The sequence below is a fragment of the Oncorhynchus keta genome, chromosome 28, assembly GCF_023373465.1.
Source record: "Oncorhynchus keta strain PuntledgeMale-10-30-2019 chromosome 28, Oket_V2, whole genome shotgun sequence".
Classification (NCBI taxonomy): domain Eukaryota; kingdom Metazoa; phylum Chordata; class Actinopteri; order Salmoniformes; family Salmonidae; genus Oncorhynchus; species Oncorhynchus keta.
In genome coordinates this window covers 40,459,979-40,485,618 of record NC_068448.1, presented here as the reverse complement: position 1 = coordinate 40,485,618, position 25,640 = coordinate 40,459,979, and the positions used below count along the sequence as shown (strand labels likewise).

At 43.9% G+C, this 25,640-nt stretch overlaps 1 protein-coding gene and 1 long non-coding RNA gene across 5 annotated transcripts; one reads left to right on the top strand and one right to left on the bottom strand.

Annotated features, from left to right (window-relative positions):
- The first annotated feature begins 242 nt into the window (after positions 1-242).
- On the top strand, positions 243-25,640 carry LOC118361327 (zinc finger protein 239-like). 3 transcript variants are annotated; one of them, XM_035741182.1, is made up of 3 exons: positions 254-1,249; positions 2,950-3,058; positions 23,980-25,640. In XM_035741182.1, exons 2-3 carry the CDS (start codon positions 3,049-3,051, stop codon positions 24,969-24,971), a joined length of 1,002 nt encoding a protein of 333 aa, XP_035597075.1. In that variant the 5' UTR covers positions 254-1,249; positions 2,950-3,048; the 3' UTR covers positions 24,972-25,640. The 3 variants fall into 3 exon arrangements, with proteins under 3 accessions (XP_035597076.1, XP_035597075.1, XP_035597074.1); XM_035741183.2 differs by lacking the exons at positions 2,950-3,058; positions 23,980-25,640 and adding an exon at positions 14,680-15,881 and having other exon boundaries at positions 243-1,249; XM_035741181.2 differs by lacking the exon at positions 2,950-3,058 and having other exon boundaries at positions 258-1,249.
- Positions 16,002-18,619, bottom strand: LOC127912806 (uncharacterized). 2 transcript variants are annotated; one of them, XR_008083469.1, is made up of 4 exons: positions 18,455-18,619; positions 18,239-18,400; positions 16,964-17,071; positions 16,002-16,260 (listed from the first exon to the last, which is right to left on the bottom strand). It is a non-coding gene; the product is annotated as an uncharacterized LOC127912806 (long non-coding RNA). The 2 variants fall into 2 exon arrangements; XR_008083470.1 differs by lacking the exon at positions 16,964-17,071.

Genomic DNA, 25,640 nt, shown 5'->3' with positions numbered 1-25,640 from the left:
TGGGGAGAGCCATTGTGTAGTACCATGAGTACCATGGGACAGACACGTGCATTTGTGTATGGATAAGCCACCAATAGAATCTGTAAACAAGCAAGAATTGAGACAGAAAGATAATGGTGGCAGGAGGCCAAGGGGTGTTAATCATCTACGTAGAGGGGAGTGACCATGTGTGTTATCTGAAAGTGGAAACCTATAAAGCCTGAGCTCTGTGGCAAGAGAATTCAGTTCTTCCATGAAATTTCTCGGCTTTGTTACTTTGTAGTAAAGTCTCATTGAATTTACAAGTTCCAGTATCTGAAATATATTTTGATTCAAATGATCGAATTGAAAATTCTTCCTTAGTTGTTGAACATATTATTACTTCAAACTGTTGAAGGTGACAGGTACGTTTTCATTTTCGTCAAAAACAACTTTTTGATTTGACGGCCTGCATATGCGCAGTTCGGCCCGAGACGACATTTGACCTGATGACTCTGGTTTGGAGTTTTACCCGTTCTGCCAGCAAGAATAAGGCTGTGACCTCGGGGATTTTCCTTCAAAATAATAGTCCCACAATGAAGATCGTGAAAAATAATATAAAATGTTATACATTTAGACCATTTGTAAGGAAATGTTAGCAGACTTAGAATTTTGTTTAACAATATAATAAAAATAAAAAAAGTTAGTCGCCTTTATGGCTCAGGTAATATTATAGCATCGACATTATTGTTAACAGCACTTCTGGTTTCAAAATCTACAAAGTTTATATTCAGAGGAGCATCGCTGCAGATAATTTTGTTGACCATTCAGGTGTAAATATTTTATATATATTTTTAAAATACTTGTAATTATTATTTGTATGATAACTAGTATGAAATATTTTGATAATTGTGCACATTTTCCATCATTTTCACAATAATTATAAATTTACAAAATGTACAGGATGGGACATTTATTTTGAAGGATTTCAAAAATCGGTGACCCGGAAGTACTTATGTATTCTTGCCCGCTTCACCGTCGGTTTGATTTTGCATACCTTGTTAGAAATAAAGAAAGATCAAGTGACTCAACTGAAGAGGCTACCTAACTCTCATTTGACTGAAAATGTCTAAACTAGATTTGTTGCGTGTGTTTTTAAATGAGCGCTTAACTGCGGCTGCGGCGGAGATTTTCGGGGCCGTTGAGAAAACGGTAGTGGAGTATCAGGAGGAGAATCATCGGCTTCGTGGACTGCTGCGGATTACACCGGGGATAAAACTATGCAAAAGAGGTTCGTTTGTAGATATACTGATAGTTACCTATAGTTCTACTAAATTCGCATACTGTTTAGGCAAATGTTCTCCATTTGTTTTTCTTTATACAACGATGGATCTGATTCTGAGTGCTGATAGCTTAAAATCACATTCAAATAAAATGTTATTAGTCACATGCGCCGAATACAACCGGTGTAGACCTCACAGTGAAATGCTTACGAGCCCCTAACCAAAAATGCAGTTAAAAAAAAATACAGATAAGAATAATAAATTAAAGTAAGTAAAATGCAGCAGTAAAAGAACAATAGCGATACTATATACAGGGGGGTCCCGGTCTAGAGTCAATGTGCAGAGGCACCGGTTAGTTGAGGTAATATGTACATGTAGGTAGAGTTATTAAAGTGACTATGCATAGATGATGATAACAACAGAGAGGAGCAGCAGTGTAAAAGGGGGATCTAGGTAGCCATTAGATTCAGGAGTCTTATGGCTTGGGGCTAGAAGCTGTTTAGAAGCCTCTTGGACCTAGACGTGTGGCTCTCCAGTACCACTTGCCATGCGGTAGCAGAGCGAACAGTCTATGAATAGGGTGGCTGGAGTCTTTGACAATTTTTAGGGCCTTCCTCTGACACCGCCTGGTATAGAGGTCATGGATGGCAGGAATCTTGCCACCAGTGATGTACTGGGCCGTTCGCACTACCTTCTGTAGTGTCTTGCAGTCGGAGGCCGAGCAGTTGCTATACCAGGCAGTGATGCAACCAGTCAGGATGCTCTCGATGGTGCAGTTATAGAACCCGTTGAGGATCTGAGACCCATGCCAAATCTTTTCAGTCTTTTGCCCTCTTCACGACTGTCTTGGTGTGCTTGGACCATGTTAGTTTGTTGGTGATGTGGACACCAAGGAACTTGAAGCTCTCAACTTGAAGGTATCCAGCTGGTGTCTAGTGCACAAATTTGCATCATTGTTTCAATATTCAGATTCAATCTCCAGCTGTCCCATAGTAATGGTGTCGGGATGAGACAGGCAGGCAGCTTTTCTCAGCCAGTCGAAATCATGAATCAGTATAATTTCATGGATATATACAAATAACTATCAATAGAAAACAGGTAAAACTAAACAAAGTGCAGCTAGTTTGCGGTCTTTCCAGCTTCAGTTTGAAGTGATTGTATTAGCTGTGTTGTTGGCTAGCTCCTCTGAAAAACATTGTCCTGACTAGAGAGCATATTTTCAATGCCAGGCGGAATCGCACCTCATTAGCTCATTGTTATGGATGTGTCAAAATAAAAGTCACTAGAAAACATCTTAACCAAATGCAGCTGCTGCTGTTATTCTGGCTGCACGGTTTGATGTGACTATAAGTTAGCCCTAGGTGGCTAGCTAGCAAGCAAGGGGATAAGAATGTTTCCAGCAAGTATGGCAATGGAACATTTAGACTGAACGACTGGGTCGCATCTCTGGCAACCGATAGAATGTCCAGCCGGCTCGTGTAGCAACCCTAGATTTGTGTCGGGATTAGGGTTTCAAAGGTTCGGAAACTTAACCGAAAAAGTTTCATGGGGAGTTAAGCCTGGGAATTTTGCTTAAATTCTTCAAAAACGTTAGCTTATAACAGTGAACCTTTTCTGTGGGATACACATAAGGCAATTCTAGGTCTTGTGGCATATTTTCGTTAAACTATCCACAATTAATTGGAATTGCAACCCTCTGCATGCACAGTTCATTCTTCCATCATATGTACTGCTGATTCTCAAGATCTTGCACACTAATGAGATGCTATTGAGCCCACACTATGAAACCGTCTGAGCCAAGGACTACATGCTGTCTGGTAAGTTAAGATACTGGGTGGGGTGAATATATTTTATACAACAATTTTTTGTTAACTAGTAAATAGTAGCCTACAGCAAAGTGGGTTTAAATCATTTCTGCTAGTTGGTTTTAGCTTGCTTGAGCCTGCTTGAGCCTGCTAACTGAAGAGTGTTAATTCACCTGTTTCCATACATGTTTTTATTTAAAACATTTATCTTACAAAGGGAGTTGTTTAATCTAACTGCTTAACTATTTATCTGTACATGGAATTGTATTTATTTATTTTACTATTTTTTTTGTCTAATTTTTACAAGAAAATACCACAGGCACTATCTGATGTGTGGAGACATTTCCCTGCAGCTAATGTAGAAGGAAAAGCTGTGTACATTTGCAAATACTGTGCCGAATCATATGTGAAGAATGACAAAGATGCAGAATCTTCTGGCTAAGTGAATAAAGTTCCATCAGCGCTCACAACAAGCAACCTCTGACAAAAGTCCTTCTACTTCTATTCGAGGTGAAAATGATGAATCAGACACCTTATCATAAGGTGTATGCACCAATTTGTAAGTCGCTCTGGATAAGAGCGTCTGCTAAATGACTTAAATGTAAATGTAAATGTTATCGATAGCAACAGCTCATGGTCCTCCTGGAATCAGATTTTTTTTGGGCTCAATGAAGGAACGTAGTCAGAGAAATGCTGATGAATGTCTTGCTCGAGCTGTGTATGCAACTGGTTCACCTCTGATGCTCACAGGCAATGTGTATTGGAAGAGATTTCTGAATGTTCTTCGCCCAGCATACATCCCTCCAACCTGACATGCTTTATCTACTCATTTGCTGGATGCAGAGTTCAACAAGTGAAGGTCAAGCAAATCATAGAGAAAGCAGACGGTATTGCAATCATCTCTGATGGGTGATCGAATGTTCGTGGGCAAGGAATAATGAACTACACCATCTCCACCTCTCAACCAGTATTCTACAAGAGTACAGACACACCGGTCTTTACATTGCAGATGAGCTGAAGGCAGTCATCAATGACCTTGGACCACAGAAGGTATTTGCACTGGTGACAGACAATGCTGCAAACATGAAGGCTGCTTGGTCTAAAGTGGAGGAGTCATACCCTCACATCACACCCATTGGCTGTGCTGCTCATGCATTGAATCTGCTCCTCAATGATATCATGGCGCTGAAAACAATGGATGTACTCTGCAAGAGAGCCAAGGAAATGGTTAGGTATGTGAAGGGTCATCAAGTTATTGCAGCAATCTACCTCACAGAGCAAAGTGAGAAGAATAAGAGCACCACATTGAAGCTGCCCAGCAACACCCATTGGGGTGGTGTTGTCATCATGTTTGACAGTCTCCTGGATGGGAAGGAGTCTTCAAGAAATGGCCATATCACAGTCTGCCGATATGGACAGCCCCATCAAAAGGATCCTCCTGGATGATGTATTTTGGGAGAGAGTGGTAAGCAGCCTGAAACTACTGAAACCTATAGCAGTAACCATTGCACTGATTGAGGGAGACAATGCCATCCCGTCTGATGTTCAGACTTTGCTTGCAGATGTAAGAGAAGAAATCCATACTGCTCTGTCCACTTCACTGTTGTTACAAGCAGAGGAAACTGCCCATAAATGCCGCAGCGTACATGTTGGACCCCAGGTATCCTAGCTAGAGCATCCTGTCAGGTGCAGAGATCAACACGGCCTATGGTGTCATCACTACTGTGTCTCACCACCTTGGCCTGGATGAGGGCAAGGTTCTTGGCAGTCTGGCGAAGTATACTTCCAAGCAAGGGCTTTGGGATGGAGATGCAATATGGCAGTCGTGCCAACATATCTCATCAGCCACCTTTGTGGATCTTAGGCTCTTTCCCCTGTTGCTTTCATCATCCTCCAAATTGCACCAACATCAGCCGCCTCAGAGCGCAACTGGTCCTTGTTTGGGAACACACACCAAAGCACACAACAGGCTGACCAATACAAGGGTTGAAAAATTGGTGTCCATCCGGGCAAATGTGAGGCTTTTTGAACCGGACAAGAAGCCATCCTCAACAAGGTTGGAAAGTGGCAGGAAAGATGAGGCCTCAGAGTCTGATATTCAAGAGGTGGACATTGAGGAGTTCAAGGGAGGGGGAAGACAACCAAAGCTTTAGTTTCTACACTATAATTTTACAGATGTTTAAAATGTTTTTTTGGAGATGTGATGGATCATTGGGGATCATTCAATATTCCCTTTTGTTGTTCAGTGAAGTCATCGAATGTGAAGAGTCAACTAATTTAATTAAAGTTCAATTTGAAACTAGTCATTTTTATTTCTATTGGAAGGATTTAATAATTTGCAATTATGTCTAAGAAACAAACCTTTTACCGTCTCCATATATGGTAAATATATCCAATGCAAAAAACATCAACATTTAAATGGTATTATTATACATTTGCATATATTCCCGTTAATTCCCACAAAGTTTCTACCTCTGAATATTCCCCAAAATGTGCAACCCTAGTCGGGACTATATATATTTTTTGTGAAAATGTCAATCGTTATTTGAATATGTTGGTAATGCCCAAGAAGCCGGTATTTGGGGGATGTATTGGCACGATTTGCCAACACCCGTGCCAATATATCCTCCAAACACCGGCTTCCTGGGCGTTATCACTTAAATATGCAATTTTTCACGTGTGCCATTGCAAACTGTCATAAACAAATCTCACAGGTATCTGACACCGCAAGCTCCCAGCTACTATCTAATCAACACAACATTGAACATTGACATTATCCCACCCCTGGTTAGCCACTATTGGCTTAGAAACACAAACCTATCTGCCAATTAATTTCCAGCAATATTGCCCCTGTCTGTGGTGCGCGTTTGTCTATCAATCCGTGTGTAGCTAGTTGATATAAGCATCTTGTGGGTCGACAGAAATACCTTCCCCAAAACCTTCTCAATTAAATGTTAACTGCAAAGTAGACTTACCTATAAGTTATTTGCTAACTTTTCCATGAAATGAGCAGCAGCAGTACAGAACCATAGCTAGACCTGCACGTTCCTCTCTCACCAGATGCACAATTAAAGGGGAATTACACTCAATAATCCATTTGTTCTTCCAAACCAAAAGTATTCTGATGTGATTTAACCATTGACATGGGTTCAGAACATCCAATATTGTTTCTCTATGAACAATTGTAGTTTTGAGAGTATTTTGAACATGGAAACAAAAATAATTGATGGAATGCTGCCTGGTTGACCACATGACCAAGCGGTGCATATTGCTGTTCATTTGAGAAGGGCGCTCCTCCCTCACCACTGTTGCCGGTTCATGTCACCGGGGCCATAGACTGGTGCCCTGTGGCTCAGCATAACCGAATCCGCCAAATGACAAGAAGCTGCCACGTGGGGAATCGTAGGTGGCTCGTTTCAGCTAGTTTTATCTTGTTCTTGATACCATGTCTTGTTTTGACTGATATGTCAAATTTACTCGCTAGCTTGTCGCGATACGAAACCTTCAGCCCTGCCCCTTGGCCGGCAGCGGGGTGCTAGAGGTGGTTAGCGTCCCGTTCCCTGGATTGGACAGGGCACTATAGATACTTCAGGTTATCTCGGTATAACCAGGACCGCTCGCGTAGCCCTGCCTCTCTTTCTATATCGATATGTTGTCCGCGTAGAGAGGTCTTTTGCCTTGTCACTCTCAACGGTCTAGCTCTAGCTGGGATGTGTGAACCCCACGTTTATCCTCTACTCTTTGCTTCACCACTAATTGATCTTTGAGTTGTTATTAAGCACTAGTCCTACCAGTCTCTATATGATTTCCCTGTGGTTGAGTATTTCCCCTCTGTGATGTATCTAGTTTAAAGTGTGAAGACCTTTAGTCAACTTAGTCTCACTACTCTGCCCGTCGGCTATGTATCGCTTGGAAAATAAAACTTAGATCGATAAGACAATTAATGAATCACTACTGGACACACCTTCCTCTTTGTCTTTTAATGGTAACTCACTTTGTCATAGAGTATTGGTCTCCAGTGTCCTGGTAGAGGGGAGTGTCAGAGTTGTTATCTCCCGTGCCGTTAACTGTCTTGGAAGGGCGTTTTACTCGAGACAAAATAAGGCTACCGTTTATTTTTGGAAACACTCTGTTTTTTTGTCTTTTTACAATCAAACACACTTCAAAATACACAATTTGTTACTTGGTCACACACAGCGTTAATCAAAAACATGCCAATGCCTTAATGTTCTATAAAGCCGGGTACAATGATAACACTTATCTCTATATTAATGCTTATAATAGCTCTTTAATTACCTTTGAGAGATGACGGAGAGACCCACGAGATCAGGAGCAGAGTTTCAATCAGTCAGAATTTTAGTTTAGTTTCGCTATTTTAACTAAATTGGATTCAAGTTATATTGAATGAGGAAACTAGAGTCGTTCTTGGTCAACTGGTCGTCTACTGGTGTTTCTCTATCCTCCAACGAAAACCCCCTGGGTTCAGTGTTTAAGTCCTGTCTCGGGATGCCAAACTATTTCCAGTAATGCCGGTGATTAGACCTTGGTCAGGCGATCACAAAGCAGGGACTGTCATATAGTGGACAAAGCCTCAAGAACCACACACTGCCAGTAGTAATGGTTAGGAATAGATACGAACACGAGGAGTCTCGGCACAAGAGTCTAGTCCAAATTCAATAGAGTTAGAATCTGGAGTTGAGCCAGGCACCAATACCTGGTTCAAATGGTTGTCTCTATGAATTCAGAATTCAAGAAGTCAGCGCCAAAGTATCGGCTGGTTCCTTATTTATACCTTTTGTTCACCGTCCACCATCTCCAGGGTGCCCGCCACAGAATTATTCATCCTGTTATTACCTACTACTTCCTCCTAATATTATTGTGGTGTTGGCTAGTACATATAACTGTTCATACCCATATAAGGATGTACTTCCTACATAGCTTAAAGCGCTACCTTCCTCTTATAGAGTCCAGCCTATTCAAGCAATAATGATTCTAATAGGTTTTCCCAGTCAGCAGATTCTTCTTCTACTGTGGGCGGAGCCAGTTGATACCAGTCAGGTTCTGCTGTTTGGAAGCTTGGTTCTTCAGGGGTAGACATAGTCCAGGCGGGTAGTTCATCCGGTACTGTCAGTTCTTTCATGGGTATTTGTTGAGTCGGGATGAAAGGCGGGTCAGAGGGGAGATCCTGTTTGTGTTCCACTACAAGCTAACCAACATCTGTAACGATGTGTTTGAGAGACAAGTGCTCATTGTGCAAATGTATTTATGTTTTCAGTAAACATTGGAGACAAAATAGTTAAATGGTGTCAACAATCGAAGCCAACTCTGTCGGTTTTGTGTTAAACAACCAACCCGTCTATACACCAATCCAGCGGTTAGCTGTGACTGTGTAGCCTACAAGATGAAATGAACAACTGAAACAAAAAGCGATTCAGATGAGTATATTTAAAATAGGAATATAGTTTGTCATAAAAAGCCATTTGATATGGCATGTCAATGTATACAGTCTACCTATTATAACTATTCAACCCAAATTGGATTTGAAAATTATTTTTTTTGTCACTGATCTACACAAAATACTCCAATGTCAAAGTGAAAAGAATTCAAATTTTAAGAAGCTCACCAAATCACATAAGTTGCATGGCCATAATAGGTAGCAATAATAGATGTTAACATAATTTTTAAATGACTACCCCATCTCTGTGCCCCACACATACAAAGACTAGTCAAGGACCATATCACCTCCACCCTACCTGACACCCTAGACCCACTCCAATTTGCTTACCGCCCACATAGGTCCACAGACGACGCAATCTCAACCACACTGCCCTAACCCACCTGGACAAGAGGAATACCTATGTGAGAATGCTGTTCATCGATTACAGCTCGGCATTCAACACCATAGTACCCTCCAAGCTCGTCATCAAGCTCGAGACCCTGGGTCTCGACCCCGCCCTGTGCAACTGGGTACTGAACTTCCTGACGGGCCGCCCCCAGGTGGGGAGGGTAGGCAACAACATCTCCTCCCCGCTGATCCTCAACACGGGGGCCCCACAAGGGTGCGTTCTGAGCCCTCTCCTGTACTCCCTGTTCACCGCGTGGCCACGCACGCCTCCAACTCAATCATCAAAAGTTTGCGGACGACACAACAGTGGTAGGCTTGATTACCAACAACGACGAGACGGCCTACAGGGAGGAGGTGAGGGCCCTCGGAGTGTGGTGTCAGGAAAATAACCTCACACTCAACGTCAACAAAACTAAGGAGATGATTGTGGACTTCAGGAAACAGCAGAGGGAACACCCCCTATCCACATCGATGGAACAGTAGTGGAGAGGGTAGCAAGTTTTAAGTTCCTCAGCATACACATCACAGACAAACTGAATTGGTCCACTCACACAGACAGCATCGTGAAGAAGGCGCAGCAGCGCCTCTTCAACCTCAGGAGGCTGAAGAAATTCGGCTTGTCACCAAAAGCACTCACACACTTCTACAGATGCACAATCGAGGGCATCCTGGCGGGCTGTATCACCGCCTGGTACGGCAACTGCTCCGCCCTCAACCGTAAGGCTCTCCAGAGGGTAGTAAGGTCTGCACCACACATGACCGGGGGCAAACTACCTGCCCTCCAGGACACCTACACCACCCGATGTTACAGGAAGGTCATAAAGATCATCAAGGACATCAACCACCCGAGCCACTGCATGTTCACCCCGCTATCATCCAGAAGGCGAGGTCAGTACAGGTGCATCAAAGCTGGGACCGAGAGACTGAAAAACAGCTTCTATCTCAAGGCCATCAGACTGTTAAACAGCCACCACTAACATTGAGTGGCTGCTGCCAACACACTGTCATTGACACTGACCCAACTCCAGCCACTTTAATAATGGGAATTGATGGGAAATGATGTAAATATATCACTAGCCACTTTAAACAATGCTACCTTATATAATGTTACTTACCCTACATTATTCATCTCATATGCATACGTATATACTGTACTCTATATCATCGACTGCATCCTTATGTAATACATGTATCACTAGCCACTTTGTTTACTTTGTCTACATACTCATCTCATATGTATATACTGTACTCGATACCATCTACTGTATGCTGCCCTGTACCATCACTCATTCATATATCCTTATGTACATATTCTTTATCCCCTTACACTGTGTATAAGACAGTAGTTTTGGAATTGTTAGTTAGATTACTTGTTGGTTATCACTGCATTGTCGGATCTAGAAGCACAAGCATTTCGCTACACTCGCATTAACATCTGCTAACCATGTGTATGTGACAAATAAAATTTGATTTGATTTGATTATCTGTAAGGTCCCTCAGTCATGTAGTGGACCTAGAGGCACCAGAACATCACATTCATCAGTAATATGGTCCTCAATCAGCTTTCTGAGTTGACCTCGGGGCACCAGAACATCACATTTAAGAACATTTTGAAGATTGTTCCGCAAATAAGCTGATTTACCTAAATCAGTAGAGACCAAAGGGAATTTCAAGACTTAGCCAGCCCTGAGACCCGGGTTTGGTAACTCGTATGTCTAAAGACTTAGCCAGCCCTGAGACCCGGGTGTGGTAACTCGTATGTCTAAAGACTTAGCCAGCCCTGAGACCCGGGTGTGGTAACTCGTATGTCTAAAGTGTCGTTATGACGTTAGGTGCAGTGGGACGTCTTGTAAAAGGGTTGAAAATGAAAACATAGCCATGTCTCAATCTACGTGACCTCAAAGAGGGCCAACCAACTTTCTGGTAGAGAATGCAGTGAGACCGTTGCCCGTATTAAAGTTCAGTGCGCTATGATAAATGGCATCTAACGGCTTTAATGAAGCGCCAGCTGCGCTCGTATACAAGATGTCGCCATTGTCTAGCGCCGGTAGGAACGTCGACTGAATAATCTGCCTCCTGTTTAGCGAGAGGCCGGACCTATTTCTATAAAAGTCATTTTTTTATACTCTGGTTCTTAACTAACGCATCAATATGCTTTTTTAAAAGACAGCTTTTCTTCTATTCAGATGCCCAGGCATTGGTAAACAGGAACACGGTCAATATGGGCACCATCCAAAGTACATATGCTTAAATTCTTGGTTATTTTTGGGCTTATAAAATGTGTCTTTGTATGGTGTATCAATACACAGTCTCTACAAAAAAAAGCCGGTATCCTTGCCAGAGAGGAAGGAGACCAGGAATTTCACCGAGGTCAATGGTCATTTTAAAACAGAGTTGAAAGGCTGTGAAAGGAGAGAACTGAGGATGGATCCACAACATTGTAATTACTCTACAATACTAACCTAAATGAAAGAGTGAAAAGGAAGCCTGTACAGAATACAAATATTCCAAGACATGCATCCTGTTTGCAACAAGGCGGGAAAAAATGTGGCAAAGTAATTCACTTTTTGTCCTGAATACAACGCGTTTTGTTTGGGGCAAATCCAACACAACACATCACTGAGTACCACTCTTCATATTTTCAAGCACAGTGGTGGCTGCACCATGTTATGGGCATTTCCATGTAAAAGGACCCATGAGCACCAACATGTTTTGTTCATAGGAGCATGTCAAATGAAATCTCTTTTTTTTATTTTTTATTTAAGACGTATACATTTTTCAACCATTTTCCAATTGAATTGGCTACAATGAGAAATCCTAGTAGCAGGTAACCCAATTCTGGTTTGTGACTACTATCTTCCCTTCCACTGGCATACTGTTATGTTCAGCTCAAATGTTTTCTTTCTCTTTCTGACATCTGGTGGTCAAAGCAAGACTTTGAAAACAGTCTGGAGAACCCCTCACACTCACTCTTTTCTCTCTCTCCAGTAGGGATGGGTACCGAAACCCGGTATTAAACGGGTATCGATAAGTTCTGACGTTATTGGTTCTGCTTTCGGGACTGGAGAATTTAAGAAAATACATTTCCAATTTATTATTTCTACATAAACATTATCTTGCACATTTTTATCTCACCAACCATTTCTAATTTGCAATTAGATTAAGACGTTCGTCTACGATGCATTTTTGCAATCCAGAAGAGCGATCTCTCTCGCATGGAGCCTGTTTCTCACATCCTACAGAACACACACGAGAAAGGCCCCGCTCTTAATGAGGACGATGGCGGAGAGAACGAAACGTTCAAAAGTGTGGTTCCACTTCACCAGAGTCGATGCTGACAATGCTCGTTGCCGCAAGTGCAACAAGACGTTGCTCGTGTTTCCGCCCTTACAAGCAAATCTGTCCAAACATCTATCGAAAGTGCATCATGTGCAGAGAAATGCACAGTTTGACTGCCCAGCTCGCAGTTCATCTCTCGTTGTCCGATCTACGTTAGGTATGTATGCTAGCAGCTTAGAGCCCACACACGGAGTTAACTAGATTATGCAAACATAGGTTCATGATCAAAAGCAACCATTAGCCAGCTGATTGTTTAGCTATGGGTGCGTTCATAACTTAAATCACCCATTTAAAGATGTTGCAACTTTTTTGTTAAAGTTGCAGCTACAATGAACCAACCCACTCCTCCCTCTAATACCGCTGGTTCAAGCCAAAGACCAGCCCAAAGCCCCTCCACGCTGGAAGCTAGTGGGAGGATGACTGAGGAGAGGGTGAATGAGTGCCACCTAGCCGTGACCAAGTTCATGGTGAAAGGGCTACACCCCTTTGCAACAGTGGAGTCCAAGGGCTTTCGGTAACAGTCTGTCAGTATATACTGAGTTGTATTCATTTTTAGGACATGATAGTATAAAAGGGTTGTATGTTAGTCCCATCACTCTACAATACACAACAACACAATAATTAAATGATGATAATTCATCACATGGAAACAATCTTTCTTTTTTTTACTGTAGGTCAACCACAAAAATACCCCTCCCTCCAGGAGTTACCTCAGTGACATATTCATTCCTACCTGATGTGGTGTAGAAAAGTGAGCACTGAGCTGAAGGACGTGCCAAAGCTGGTGTCGTGTCTTTGGCTGTGCCGGCTTAAGTGATATGACATGATATTCTATAAAATCCTTTCTCCGTAATCAATATTACCTGATTGAGCAATACAAAATTGGGTTTCACTATTTATTTACTAAATACCTAACTAATCACACAGAATGAATCATACCTTGATTACAAATTACGTCATAAAGGAAAATGTCCCTAGCTGGCGGAACAGATATGACAGCTGGTTACACAAAAGAAAAGGGGCTGGGTTTGAGTGAAAGAGCGGGAAGACTGAGGGACAAAGGAAGAAGCTGTGCTATCGTAAATACAGTATTTTATGCATTCTAAATTACCGCCCATTTGGAAAAGGAAAATGCAATAAATATTTTGGTAGGTTGGTGGTAGATGGAAGGCCGTGTTGCCAAACCGAGTCCTTTGTCCTTTGAAGAATGTCTCTGGTGGTCAATTGGATACGTTGTAGTAACATCAGTGTGTGATAGACGGGAAACTCTTGTCTGTTCCTTCCTAACCCTCGTTTGCAGCTGCTGTTGCTAACTCAACGGCTAGGAGGTATCACTTCTGTAGTGAATAAGAGTTCAAAGTTCATACCATTCGCAACCAAAGCTCACGCTGATGTTGGCTTCGTTCTGTAGTTATTATCTGAACCATTCTGACATCGGACCGTCATCCTCGGAACAGGAGGTTATATTGTCGTCAAGGCTTTATATTGGAAGGGAGAGGAGGGTGTGTTTGAAAAGTTTTATAACCCATGTCCCTTCACAGGGGCGGGCCACTGATTGAGCAGAGCCCTAACCTTATGAAAACCCAAATCTCTCATTTGGTAGCTAAAATTACATTTAATCTCTTCACCAATAATTTTTATATTCAAACATTTAAATTGAACAACAATTCCATGTGAATCTGATAATTGATGTGTAGACTTTCCACTGTAGAGTTTGTCATCTTATCATTGATGAGAATGTCTCAGATGACAACCGAACTGACATATTCATTAAGTACCACCGCATATGTTCAATTGGTCGGATTACCAGAATATAGTTAATTTCCCCCACCTCCTGATGTTCCCAGGATCTCTATGTTAACCAAGACGTTTTCAAATTTCACATCAGTAGGGTAGAGAGAGGAAAAAGGGGGGAAGAGGTATTTATGACTGTCATAAACCTAACCCCAGGCCAACTTCATGACACTGGCCATCACATCAGACGGGTGGACCAGCCTCAGGACCACTATCTCACTGTTAGTGTGCTACACAAGCCAGGGGCAGTGTAAAACAGAAGTTCCTCCAGCAGGACAGTGTACAAATTGCAATCTGGCGAAGTAGTGGCAGAGGAGATAGAGCTGAGGAAGATTGTAGCCGCAACTGTTGATAATGCTGGCAATATGGATGTTGCCATCAAGTGGCTACACATCCTAAAAATAGGACGCTTTGCGCACACATTGAATCTGGCAGCACAGAAAATCTACTAAATGGGCAGCCTGAAGCAGAGCAGTGGTCGTGTGGTTCAAGAGATCCTCGAAGTCCAAAAGAGTCTTGGAGGAAAAGCAGCAGCTCCTTGGTAAGAAGCCAGTTCAATCTATTAAGGTATTATTTAGAAATGTTCGCATTTAACAATTTAATTCAAATTTCAAGTAATTAAATAATTAAAAGCATGTTTTTGTTGTTGTTTCAGGTCTTCCCGCAACACTCACTCATCCTTGATGTCAAGACCAGATGGAACTATCCAACGATAGAGAGATTCATGGAGCAGTATCCAGCGATCCGAGCAGAATCCTTGGACCCCACGACTGCGAAAAGCAATGACCAAGGACAACCTGGACCGTCTGAAGGACAAGGACTTTCATGAGGCTGAGGAGTTTGTCCAGCTCATGGGAATCCTCTATACATCCACACTGTGTGTGTCATGTGACAAGAATGCCACCTGTGGACAGATCATACCCATCCTCCACAAACTGGAGGAGCACTTCACTGTGAAGCATGAAGATACAACGTTTGTGGCAACCGTCAAAGTGAAGGTGTGGGAGAACCTCTCCGAGCGCTATCAGGATGAGGACATTCAAGCCTTCCTGCATGAGACCGCAGCAATGGACCCCGGATTTAAAGGGAGGCCGGTGAGTGACGCCACCTGGGACAGGCTGAGGAAGGCAACTGTTGAGGCCAATGTGACAGGAGCGACACCAAGGCTGTCAGAGGAGCCGGCGCAGACGGACACAGAGCACCAGCAACAGGAGGAGGAGTCTGAAGGAGAATGAGAGGAAATGGAGCAGTCCCTCCATTGTACAAAACAAGGAGTGCCTTGGAGGAGCTGTTCTCAGAGGAGGACAGGGAGTTGAGGTTGACGATCCAACAGGACACCTCGTCCCTTACCCTCAGCGAGCGTGTTGACCTAGAGGTGGAGCTCTACGAAGGCCTGCCTCCCATCCCCATGGCTGAGGATCATGTGATGTAGTGGTGGGAGAAGAGATACTCTGCCCCTCCTCACAAACATTGCAACAAGCTACCTCTGTGCTCAAGCGCCCTCCACCCTTAGTGAGAGGGTATTTTCGACAGCAGGGAACACAATAAGCTAGGAGATGCCCCGACTTCTGCCAGAGAAGGCAAATATGTTGATCTTTCTCCAGAATAACTGCTAAGAACTGTTAGTCCTTCTGCAGCCTACCTGCAGGCCCCACCCGTGTTGTTCTATACCACTGTCTTTTCTTTTACAGCCTACCTGCATGACCCACCCGTGTTGTTCTATAACACTGTCTTTTCTTTTACAGCCTACCTGCAGGCCCCACCCGTGTTGTTCTATACCACTGTCTTTTCTTTTACAGCCTACCTGCATGCCCCACCCGTGTTGTTCTATACCACTGTCTTTTCTTTTACAGCCTACCTGCAGGCCCCACCCGTGTTGTTCTATACCACTGTCTTTTCTTTTACAGCCTACCTGCATGACCCACCCGTGTTGTTCTATACCACTGTCTTTTCTTTTACAGCCTACCTGCATGACCCACCCGTGTTGTTCTATACCACTGTCTTTTCTTTTACAGCCTACCTGCATGCCCCACCCGTGTTGTTCTATACCACTGTCTTTTCTTTTACAGCCTACCTGCATGCCCCACCCGTGTTGTTCTATACCACTGTCTTTTCTTTTACAGCCTACCTGCATGCCCCACCCGTGTTGTTCTATACCACTGTCTTTTCTTTTACAGCCTACCTGCATGCCCCACCCGTGTTGTTCTATACCACTGTCTTTTCTTTTACAGCCTACCTGCATGACCCACCCGTGTTGTTCTATACCACTGTCTTTTCTTTTACAGCCTACCTGCAGGCCCCACCCGTGTTGTTCTATACCACTGTCTTTTCTTTTACAGCCTACCTGCAGGCCCCACCCGTGTTGTTCTATACCACAGTCTTTTCTTTTACAGCCTACCTGCATGACCCACCCGTGTTGTTCTATACCACTGTCTTTTCTTTTTACAGCCTACCTGCAGGCCCCACCCGTGTTGTTCTATACCACTGTCTTTTCTTTTACAGCCTACCTGCAGGCCCCACCCGTGTTGTTCTATACCACTGTCTTTTCTTTTACAGCCTACCTGCAGGCCCCACCCGTGTTGTTCTATACCACTGTCTTTTCTTTTACAGCCTACCTGCAGGCCCCACCCGTGTTGTTCTATACCACTGTCTTTTCTTTTACAGCCTACCTGCATGACCCACCCGTGTTGTTCTATACCACTGTCTTTTCTTTTACAGCCTACCTGCAGGCCCCACCCGTGTTGTTCTATACCACTGTCTTTTCTTTTACAGCCTACCTGCAGGCCCCACCCGTGTTGTTCTATACCACTGTCTTTTCTTTTACAGCCTACCTGCAGGCCCCACCCGTGTTGTTCTATAACACTGTCTTTTCTTTTACAGCCTACCTGCAGGCCCCACCCGTGTTGTTCTATACCACTGTCTTTTCTTTTACAGCCTACCTGCATGCCCCACCCGTGTTGTTCTATACCACTGTCTTTTCTTTTACAGCCTACCTGCATGCCCCACCCGTGTTGTTCTATACCACTGTCTTTTCTTTTACAGCCTACCTGCATGACCCACCCGTGTTGTTCTATACCACTGTCTTTTCTTTTACAGCCTACCTGCATGACCCACCCGTGTTGTTCTATACCACTGTCTTTTCTTTTACAGCCTACCATGACATGTCCACTGTCTTTTCTTTTTTACAGCCTACCTGTGTCCCACCCGTGTTCTATACCACTGTCTTTTCTTTTACAGCCTACCTGCATGACCCACCCGTGTTGTTCTATACCACTGTCTTTTCTTTTACAGCCTACCTGCATGACCCACCCGTGTTGTTCTATACCACTGTCTTTTCTTTTACAGCCTACCTGCAGGCCCCACCCGTGTTGTTCTATACCACTGTCTTTTCTTTTACAGCCTACCTGCAGGCCCCACCCGTGTTGTTCTATACCACAGTCTTTTCTTTTACAGCCTACCTGCATGACCCACCCGTGTTGTTCTATACCACTGTCTTTTCTTTTACAGCCTACCTGCAGGCCCTACCCGTGTTGTTCTATACCACTGTCTTTTCTTTTACAGCCTACCTGCAGGCCCCACCCGTGTTGTTCTATACCACAGTCTTTTCTTTTACAGCCTACCTGCATGACCCACCCGTGTTGTTCTATACCACTGTCTTTTCTTTTACAGCCTACCTGCAGGCCCCACCCGTGTTGTTCTATACCACTGTCTTTTCTTTTACAGCCGACCTGCACGACTCACCTGTGTTGTTCTATACCACTGTCTTTTCTTTTACAGCCTACCTGCAGGCCCCACCCGTGTTGTTCTATACCACTGTCTTTTCTTTTACAGCCTACCTGCAGGCCCCACCCGTGTTGTTCTATACCACTGTCTTTTCTTTTACAGCCTACCTGCATGCCCCACCCGTGTTGTTCTATACCACTGTCTTTTCTTTTACAGCCTACCTGCATGACCCACCCGTGTTGTTCTATACCACTGTCTTTTCTTTTACAGCCGACCTGCAGGCCCCACCCGTGTTGTTCTATACCACTGTCTTTTCTTTTACAGCCTACCTGCATGCCCCACCCGTGTTGTTCTATACCACTGTCTTTTCTTTTACAGCCTACCTGCAGGCCCCACCCGTGTTGTTCTATACCACTGTCTTTTCTTTTACAGCCTACCTGCAGGCCCCACCCGTGTTGTTCTATACCACTGTCTTTTCTTTTACAGCCTACCTGCATGCCCCACCCGTGTTGTTCTATACCACTGTCTTTTCTTTTACAGCCTACCTGCAGGCCCCACCCGTGTTGTTCTATACCACTGTCTTTTCTTTTACAGCCGACCTGCATGACTCACCCGTGTTGTTCTATACCACTGTCTTTTCTTTTACAGCCTACCTGCATTACCCACCAGTGTTGTTCTATACCACTGTCTTTTCTTTTACAGCCTACCTGCATGACTCACCCGTGTTGTTCTATACCACTGTCTTTTCTTTTACAGCCTACCTGCATTACCCACCAGTGTTGTTCTATACCACTGTCTTTTCTTTTACAGCCTACCTGCATGACCCACCCGTGTTGTTCTATACCACTGTCTTTTCTTTTACAGCCTACCTGCATGACCCACCCGTGTTGTTCTATACCACTGTCTTTTCTTTTACAGCCTACCTGCATGCCCCACCCGTGTTGTTCTATACCACTGTCTTTTCTTTTACAGCCTACCTGCAGGCCCCACCCGTGTTGTTCTATACCACTGTCTTTTCTTTTACAGCCTACCTGCATGACCCACCCGTGTTGTTCTATACCACTGTCTTTTCTTTTACAGCCTACCTGCAGGCCCCACCCGTGTTGTTCTATACCACTGTCTTTTCTTTTACAGCCTACCTGCAGGCCCCACCCGTGTTGTTCTATACCACTGTCTTTTCTTTTACAGCCTACCTGCATGACCCACCCGTGTTGTTCTATACCACTGTCTTTTCTTTTACAGCCTACCTGCAGGCCCCACCCGTGTTGTTCTATACCACTGTCTTTTCTTTTACAGCCTACCTGCAGGCCCCACCCGTGTTGTTCTATACCACTGTCTTTTCTTTTACAGCCTACCTGCAGGCCCCACCCGTGTTGTTCTATACCACTGTCTTTTCTTTTACAGCCTACCTGCAGGCCCCACCCGTGTTGTTCTATACCACTGTCTTTTCTTTTACAGCCTACCTGCAGGCCCCACCCGTGTTGTTCTATACCACTGTCTTTTCTTTTACAGCCTACCTGCAGGCCCCACCCGTGTTGTTCTATACCACTGTCTTTTCTTTTACAGCCTTTTTGTTCTACACTGTCTTTTCTTTTTTACAGCTACCTGCATTACCCACCAGTGTTGTTCTATACCACTGTCTTTTCTTTTACAGCCTACCTGCATGACCCACCCGTGTTGTTCTATACCACTGTCTTTTCTTTTACAGCCTACCTGCATGCCCCACCCGTGTTGTTCTATACCACTGTCTTTTCTTTTACAGCCTACCTGCATGACCCACCCGTGTTGTTCTATACCACTGTCTTTTCTTTTACAGCCTACCTGCATGACCCACCCGTGTTGTTCTATACCACTGTCTTTTCTTTTACAGCCTACCTGCATGCCCCACCCGTGTTGTTCTATACCACTGTCTTTTCTTTTACAGCCTACCTGCAGGCCCCACCCGTGTTGTTCTATACCACTGTCTTTTCTTTTACAGCCTACCTGCATGACCCACCCGTGTTGTTCTATACCACTGTCTTTTCTTTTACAGCCTACCTGCAGGCCCCACCCGTGTTGTTCTATACCACTGTCTTTTCTTTTACAGCCTACCTGCATGCCCCACCCGTGTTGTTCTATACCACTGTCTTTTCTTTTACAGCCTACCTGCAGGCCCCACCCGTGTTGTCTATACCACTGTCTTTTTTTTACAGCCTACCTGCAGGCCCCACCCGTGTTGTTCTATACCACTGTCTTTTCTTTTACTTTGTTGTTCTATACCACTGTCTTTTCTTTTACAGGCCCCCACCCGTGTTGTTCTATACCACTGTCTTTTCTTTTACAGCCTACCTGCAGGCCCCACCCGTGTTGTTCTATACCACTGTCTTTTCTTTTACAGCCTACCTGCATGACCCACCCGTGTTGTTCTATACCACTGTCTTTTCTTTTACAGCCTACCTGCATGACCCACCCGTGTTGTTCTATACCACTGTCTTTTCTTTTACAGCCTACCTGCAGGCCCCACCCGTGTTGTTCTATACCACTGTCTTTTCTTTTACAGCCTACCTGCATGCCCCACCCGTGTTGTTCTATACCACTGTCTTTTCTTTTACAGCCTACCTGCAGGCCCCACCCGTGTTGTTCTATACCACTGTCTTTTCTTTTACAGCCTACCTGCATGACCCACCCGTGTTGTTCTATACCACTGTCTTTTCTTTTACAGCCTACCTGCAGGCCCCACCCGTGTTGTTCTATACCACTGTCTTTTCTTTTACAGCCTACCTGCAGGCCCCACCCGTGTTGTTCTATACCACTGTCTTTTCTTTTACAGCCTACCTGCAGGCCCCACCCGTGTTGTTCTATACCACTGTCTTTTCTTTTACAGCCTACCTGCATGCCCCACCCGTGTTGTTCTATACCACTGTCTTTTCTTTTACAGCCTACCTGCAGGCCCCACCCGTGTTGTTCTATACCACTGTCTTTTCTTTTACAGCCTACCTGCAGGCCCCACCCGTGTTGTTCTATACCACTGTCTTTTCTTTTACAGCCTACCTGCAGGCCCCACCCGTGTTGTTCTATACCACTGTCTTTTCTTTTACAGCCTACCTGCAGGCCCCACCCGTGTTGTTCTATACCACTGTCTTTTCTTTTACAGCCTACCTGCAGGCCCCACCCGTGTTGTTCTATACCACTGTCTTTTCTTTTACAGCCTACCTGCAGGCCCCACCCGTGTTGTTCTATACCACTGTCTTTTCTTTTACAGCCTACCTGCAGGCCCCACCCGTGTTGTTCTATACCACTGTCTTTTCTTTTACAGCCTACCTGCAGGCCCCACCCGTGTTGTTCTATACCACTGTCTTTTCTTTTACAGCCTACCTGCATGCCCCACCCGTGTTGTTCTATACCACTGTCTTTTCTTTTACAGCCTACCTGCATGACCCACCCGTGTTGTTCTATACCACTGTCTTTTCTTTTACAGCCTACCTGCATGACCCACCCGTGTTGTTCTATACCACTGTCTTTTCTTTTACAGCCTACCTGCATGCCCCACCCGTGTTGTTCTATACCACTGTCTTTTCTTTTACAGCCTACCTGCAGGCCCCACCCGTGTTGTTCTATACCACTGTCTTTTCTTTTACAGCCTACCTGCAGGCCCCACCCGTGTTGTTCTATACCACTGTCTTTTCTTTTACAGCCTACCTGCATGACCCACCCGTGTTGTTCTATACCACTGTCTTTTCTTTTACAGCCTACCTGCAGGCCCCACCCGTGTTGTTCTATACCACTGTCTTTTCTTTTACAGCCTACCTGCAGGCCCCACCCGTGTTGTTCTATACCACTGTCTTTTCTTTTACAGCCTACCTGCATGCCCCACCCGTGTTGTTCTATACCACTGTCTTTTCTTTTACAGCCTACCTGCATGACCCACCCGTGTTGTTCTATACCACTGTCTTTTCTTTTACAGCCTACCTACCTGCAGGCCCCACCCGTGTTGTTCTATACCACTGTCTTTTCTTTTACAGCCTACTGCAGGCCCCACCCGTGTTGTTCTATACCACTGTCTTTTCTTTTACAGCCTACCTGCATGCCCACCCGTGTTGTTCTATACCACTGTCTTTTCTTTTACAGCCTACCTGCATGACCCACCCGTGTTGTTCTATACCACTGTCTTTTCTTTTACAGCCTACCTGCATGCCCCACCCGTGTTGTTCTATACCACTGTCTTTTCTTTTACAGCCTACCTGCAGGCCCCACCCGTGTTGTTCTATACCACTGTCTTTTCTTTTACAGCCTACCTGCATGCCCCACCCGTGTTGTTCTATACCACTGTCTTTTCTTTTACAGCCTACCTGCATGACCCACCCGTGTTGTTCCATACCACTGTCTTTTCTTTTACAGCCTACCTGCATGCCCCACCCGTGTTGTTCTATACCACTGTCTTTTCTTTTACAGCCTACCTGCAGGCCCCACCCGTGTTGTTCTATACTACTGTCTTTTCTTTTGCAGGAAAATATTGTTCATTTAATTTGTTTTACATTACCATCACATTAGTCTATAATAGTGATTTGTTATTAAAAAACATTGCTGTTTCTTTTGATGTAAATCATTTATTTTACATTTCAGAAAATAAAGCTATGTTCTGTTCTTAATTTGTTTCGGGTTTTTTTCTCGTAAAAAAATAAGAATACCGTTAAAGTACCGGGTCGATAAGCAGTATCGGTAAGAGTAGTAATACCGTTAAAGTACCGGGTCGATAAGCAGTATCGGTAAGAGTAGTAATACCGTTAAAGTACCGGATCGATAAGCAGTATCGGTAAGAGTAGTAAGTACCGGATCGATAAGCAGTATCGGTAAGAGTAGTAATACCGTTAAAGTACCGGGTCGATAAGCAGTATCGGTAAGAGTAGTAATACCGTTAAAGTACCGGGTCGATAAGCAGTATCGGTAAGAGTAGTAATACCGTTAAAGTACCGGATCGATAAGCAGTATCGGTAAGAGTAGTAAGTACCGGATCGATAAGCAGTATCGGTAAGAGTAGTAATACCGGTCAAATCTTAACGATACCCATCCATACTCTCCAGTTAATGACCCCCCTCCGGATCTATCTGACACCTACCACCTACCCTCTCCATTTACTGTAGCCAGCATCCTCACCCATTGAGCACCAACCAACACCGGACGTCCACGGACAGACCAAATCTAAGCCAATCATAGATCACGTCTATGTTTCACAAGTTTGGATAGTACAGTACTGTACAGTAGAGCACACTAGTATAATGTACTGTACTGAATCTTACTGAACTGGGCTGTATTGTGGTGTTAATACTTGTGAAGCATATACATTTATGATTGGTCCTTACCAACCAAATTTGTGTTTGCTTGGGGTGGAGGGTATTACATATTTCTACCTTCTGTGTATCTATTCAGGATACATCACCATGACGGTAATGGTATTGATAACCATAATTATGCAGTTTTGTGTGGTTCAGATCAGGGACCCATAATTGTAATTATGTTACTGGATTTACTGGATCCACTTCACTTACTGTAGTTCTATAACCAAAATATATATTTTTCAATCTCAAGGTGTCATGTCATAGCTGACACTCCATTCTTGCTGCAGGCATCTTTGAATCTTGATTTGGAGCAGATATTTAAGAGTTTTGGTGAAGCGTGGACACAAAAAATAAACTGAGGGAAGTTTTACTGAAATTCTGTTACTGAACTTTGCATCTGCACAATAAAATGTTAAGTGGAAATTGTTTCAATTAGTCCTTGTGCATAGAGTTGTGTGGTTTGTTAAACTTTGAAATCGATGTTTTTGTTTGGTAAGATTTTGAAGTGAAAAATGAGTTTCTGTAATAATTCCGTTACTGTGGAACTGTCTGTAGGCTTGTCATATAATGGGCAAATATTGCATAATCCAGGTGTGTAAAGCTCCAGGTGTGTAAAGAGACTTTTACCCAGAAAGACTCACAGCTGTAATCACTGCCAAAGGTGATTCTAACATGTACTGGCTCAGGGTGAATATTTATCTAATAACGATTTAGATGTGTTTTATTTAAAATATATATGTATATATATATATATATATATTAGTTCTTCCACTTTGACATTATCATATTTTGTGTGGATTGTTGACAAAAACAAAAAGGTATTAAATCCATTTTACAATGTGAAGGACTCCGGGGGTGTGAATACTTATGATGATAGGCACCTGTCGATAACCACTTCTCCTCCTCCTTCCCTCCAGACTCCCTGCAGCTCTCTCTCGCTGTCTCTGAAGAGGAGGTTCTCCCTGAGCAGCAGCACTGTGAGCCGGAGTGGAGCCCCAGTCTGGGGCAGGAGGACCCCGAGCCCACACAGATTAAAGAGGAACAGGAGGAAGTCAGGACCAGTCAGAAGGAAGAGCAGCTTCAAGGGCTGGAGGCTGATATCATAGAGTTCCAATTCACTCCTTCCTGTGCGAAAAGTGAATGTGATCAGGAGGACCCACTTTGGTCCTTGACTCTTCCCCAAACCCAGACTGTGGAGAACAGAGAGAGTGACCCTAAACATTTTGCCACTGTGACCCACCTAAAGGGTTTTGATATTCCCTGTGACCCTCCAGATAATCAAAGCAATACGTCCAGCCACAGCTCAGCCAAAAGCAGCGACCCACTAGGACATGACAGCAGCCAACCATTGGATCCGAACCTACCAATGGGGGAACATTGTTCCAAACCCAGCACCATATCTATAAAAGCTTACCGCTGCCGGGACTGTGGCAAAACGTTTCCTCTGAAAGCGGGCTTGCAGAGGCATGTGAATCTCGACAAGAAGAGGCTCAGTGAATGCCACTTCTGCAAAAAACAGTACAACTCCACCTGTAAACTGAAGGCCCATGCCCGACTATGTCACGGTGGGAAACCCAGCACCTGCCCCTTCTGTGGCAAGACCTTCAAACACAAAGGACATCTGTCTAGGCACATGAGTATTCACACGGGAGAGAAACCATTTAGCTGTGGTGACTGTGGGAAGAGCTTCAATCAGAAGGGGGGCCTAGGAAGACATATACTGACTCACACAGGAGAGAAACCTTTTAGCTGTCATTTTTGCTGTAAAAGCTTCAGGCAGAAGCGGGATCTAAGGAGGCATATACTGATTCACACAGGAGAGAAACCATATAGCTGTGGCGACTGCGGTAAAGGCTTCATTCGCAAGGAGCACCTAACTGCACATATGCGGACTCACACAGGAGAGTAGAGATTTTTCTGTGGTGACTGCGGGAAAAGCTTCAATCGTAAGGGGAAGCTGAGAATTCATATATGGACTCTCACAGGGGAGAAATCATTTATCTGTGATGATTGCTGGAATTGTTTAATTACGAAGACTAAGGGCTCTATTCAATCAGTATTTTGGAAGTTCAGCATGATTGCCATTACATTTCAATGTTGCTGAGTTAGCGGAGACTGTATTCACGATAAACACTGCATATGTCGCCTCAATCAGAATTTACCTTAACATTTCTATTGTGCAATCTGTAACGCTTCAGCAATATAGAGCCTTAACCTAACATATTTACGGACTCACACAGGGGAGAAATCGTTTAGCTGTGGTGACCGCGGGGAAAGCCTCAATAAGGGGGACCTAACCAGGCATATACTGACACACAGGAGAGATATCACATGGCTGCCCAGTTTGTGGTAAAAGAGTCACTCAGAAGGTAAACCTACTGAAGCATGGAAAAAGAACATACACAAACAAGATAAACTGAAAGAAGGAAGAAAATAGATGTTCTGTCAGAAGATGGGAATAAAAATCAACTGTGGATCATTCATGCTGTGTATTTTAGAGAGATACATTATGGATTTACTTTTGTAAAATGTTCTATGTACATAAAGTTTGATTGGATTTAAATGATTAACAAATGAA

Bases quoted from the DNA above. Each gene is read 5' to 3' on its own strand.
- LOC118361327 (XM_035741181.2), top strand. From the start codon at position 1,084: ATGTCTAAACTAGATTTGTTGCGTGTGTTTTTAAATGAGCGCTTAACT. The intron at 1,250-23,979 runs GTTCGTTTGTAG...CCTTCCCTCCAG, and splicing joins GATAAAACTATGCAAAAGAG to ACTCCCTGCAGCTCTCTCTC.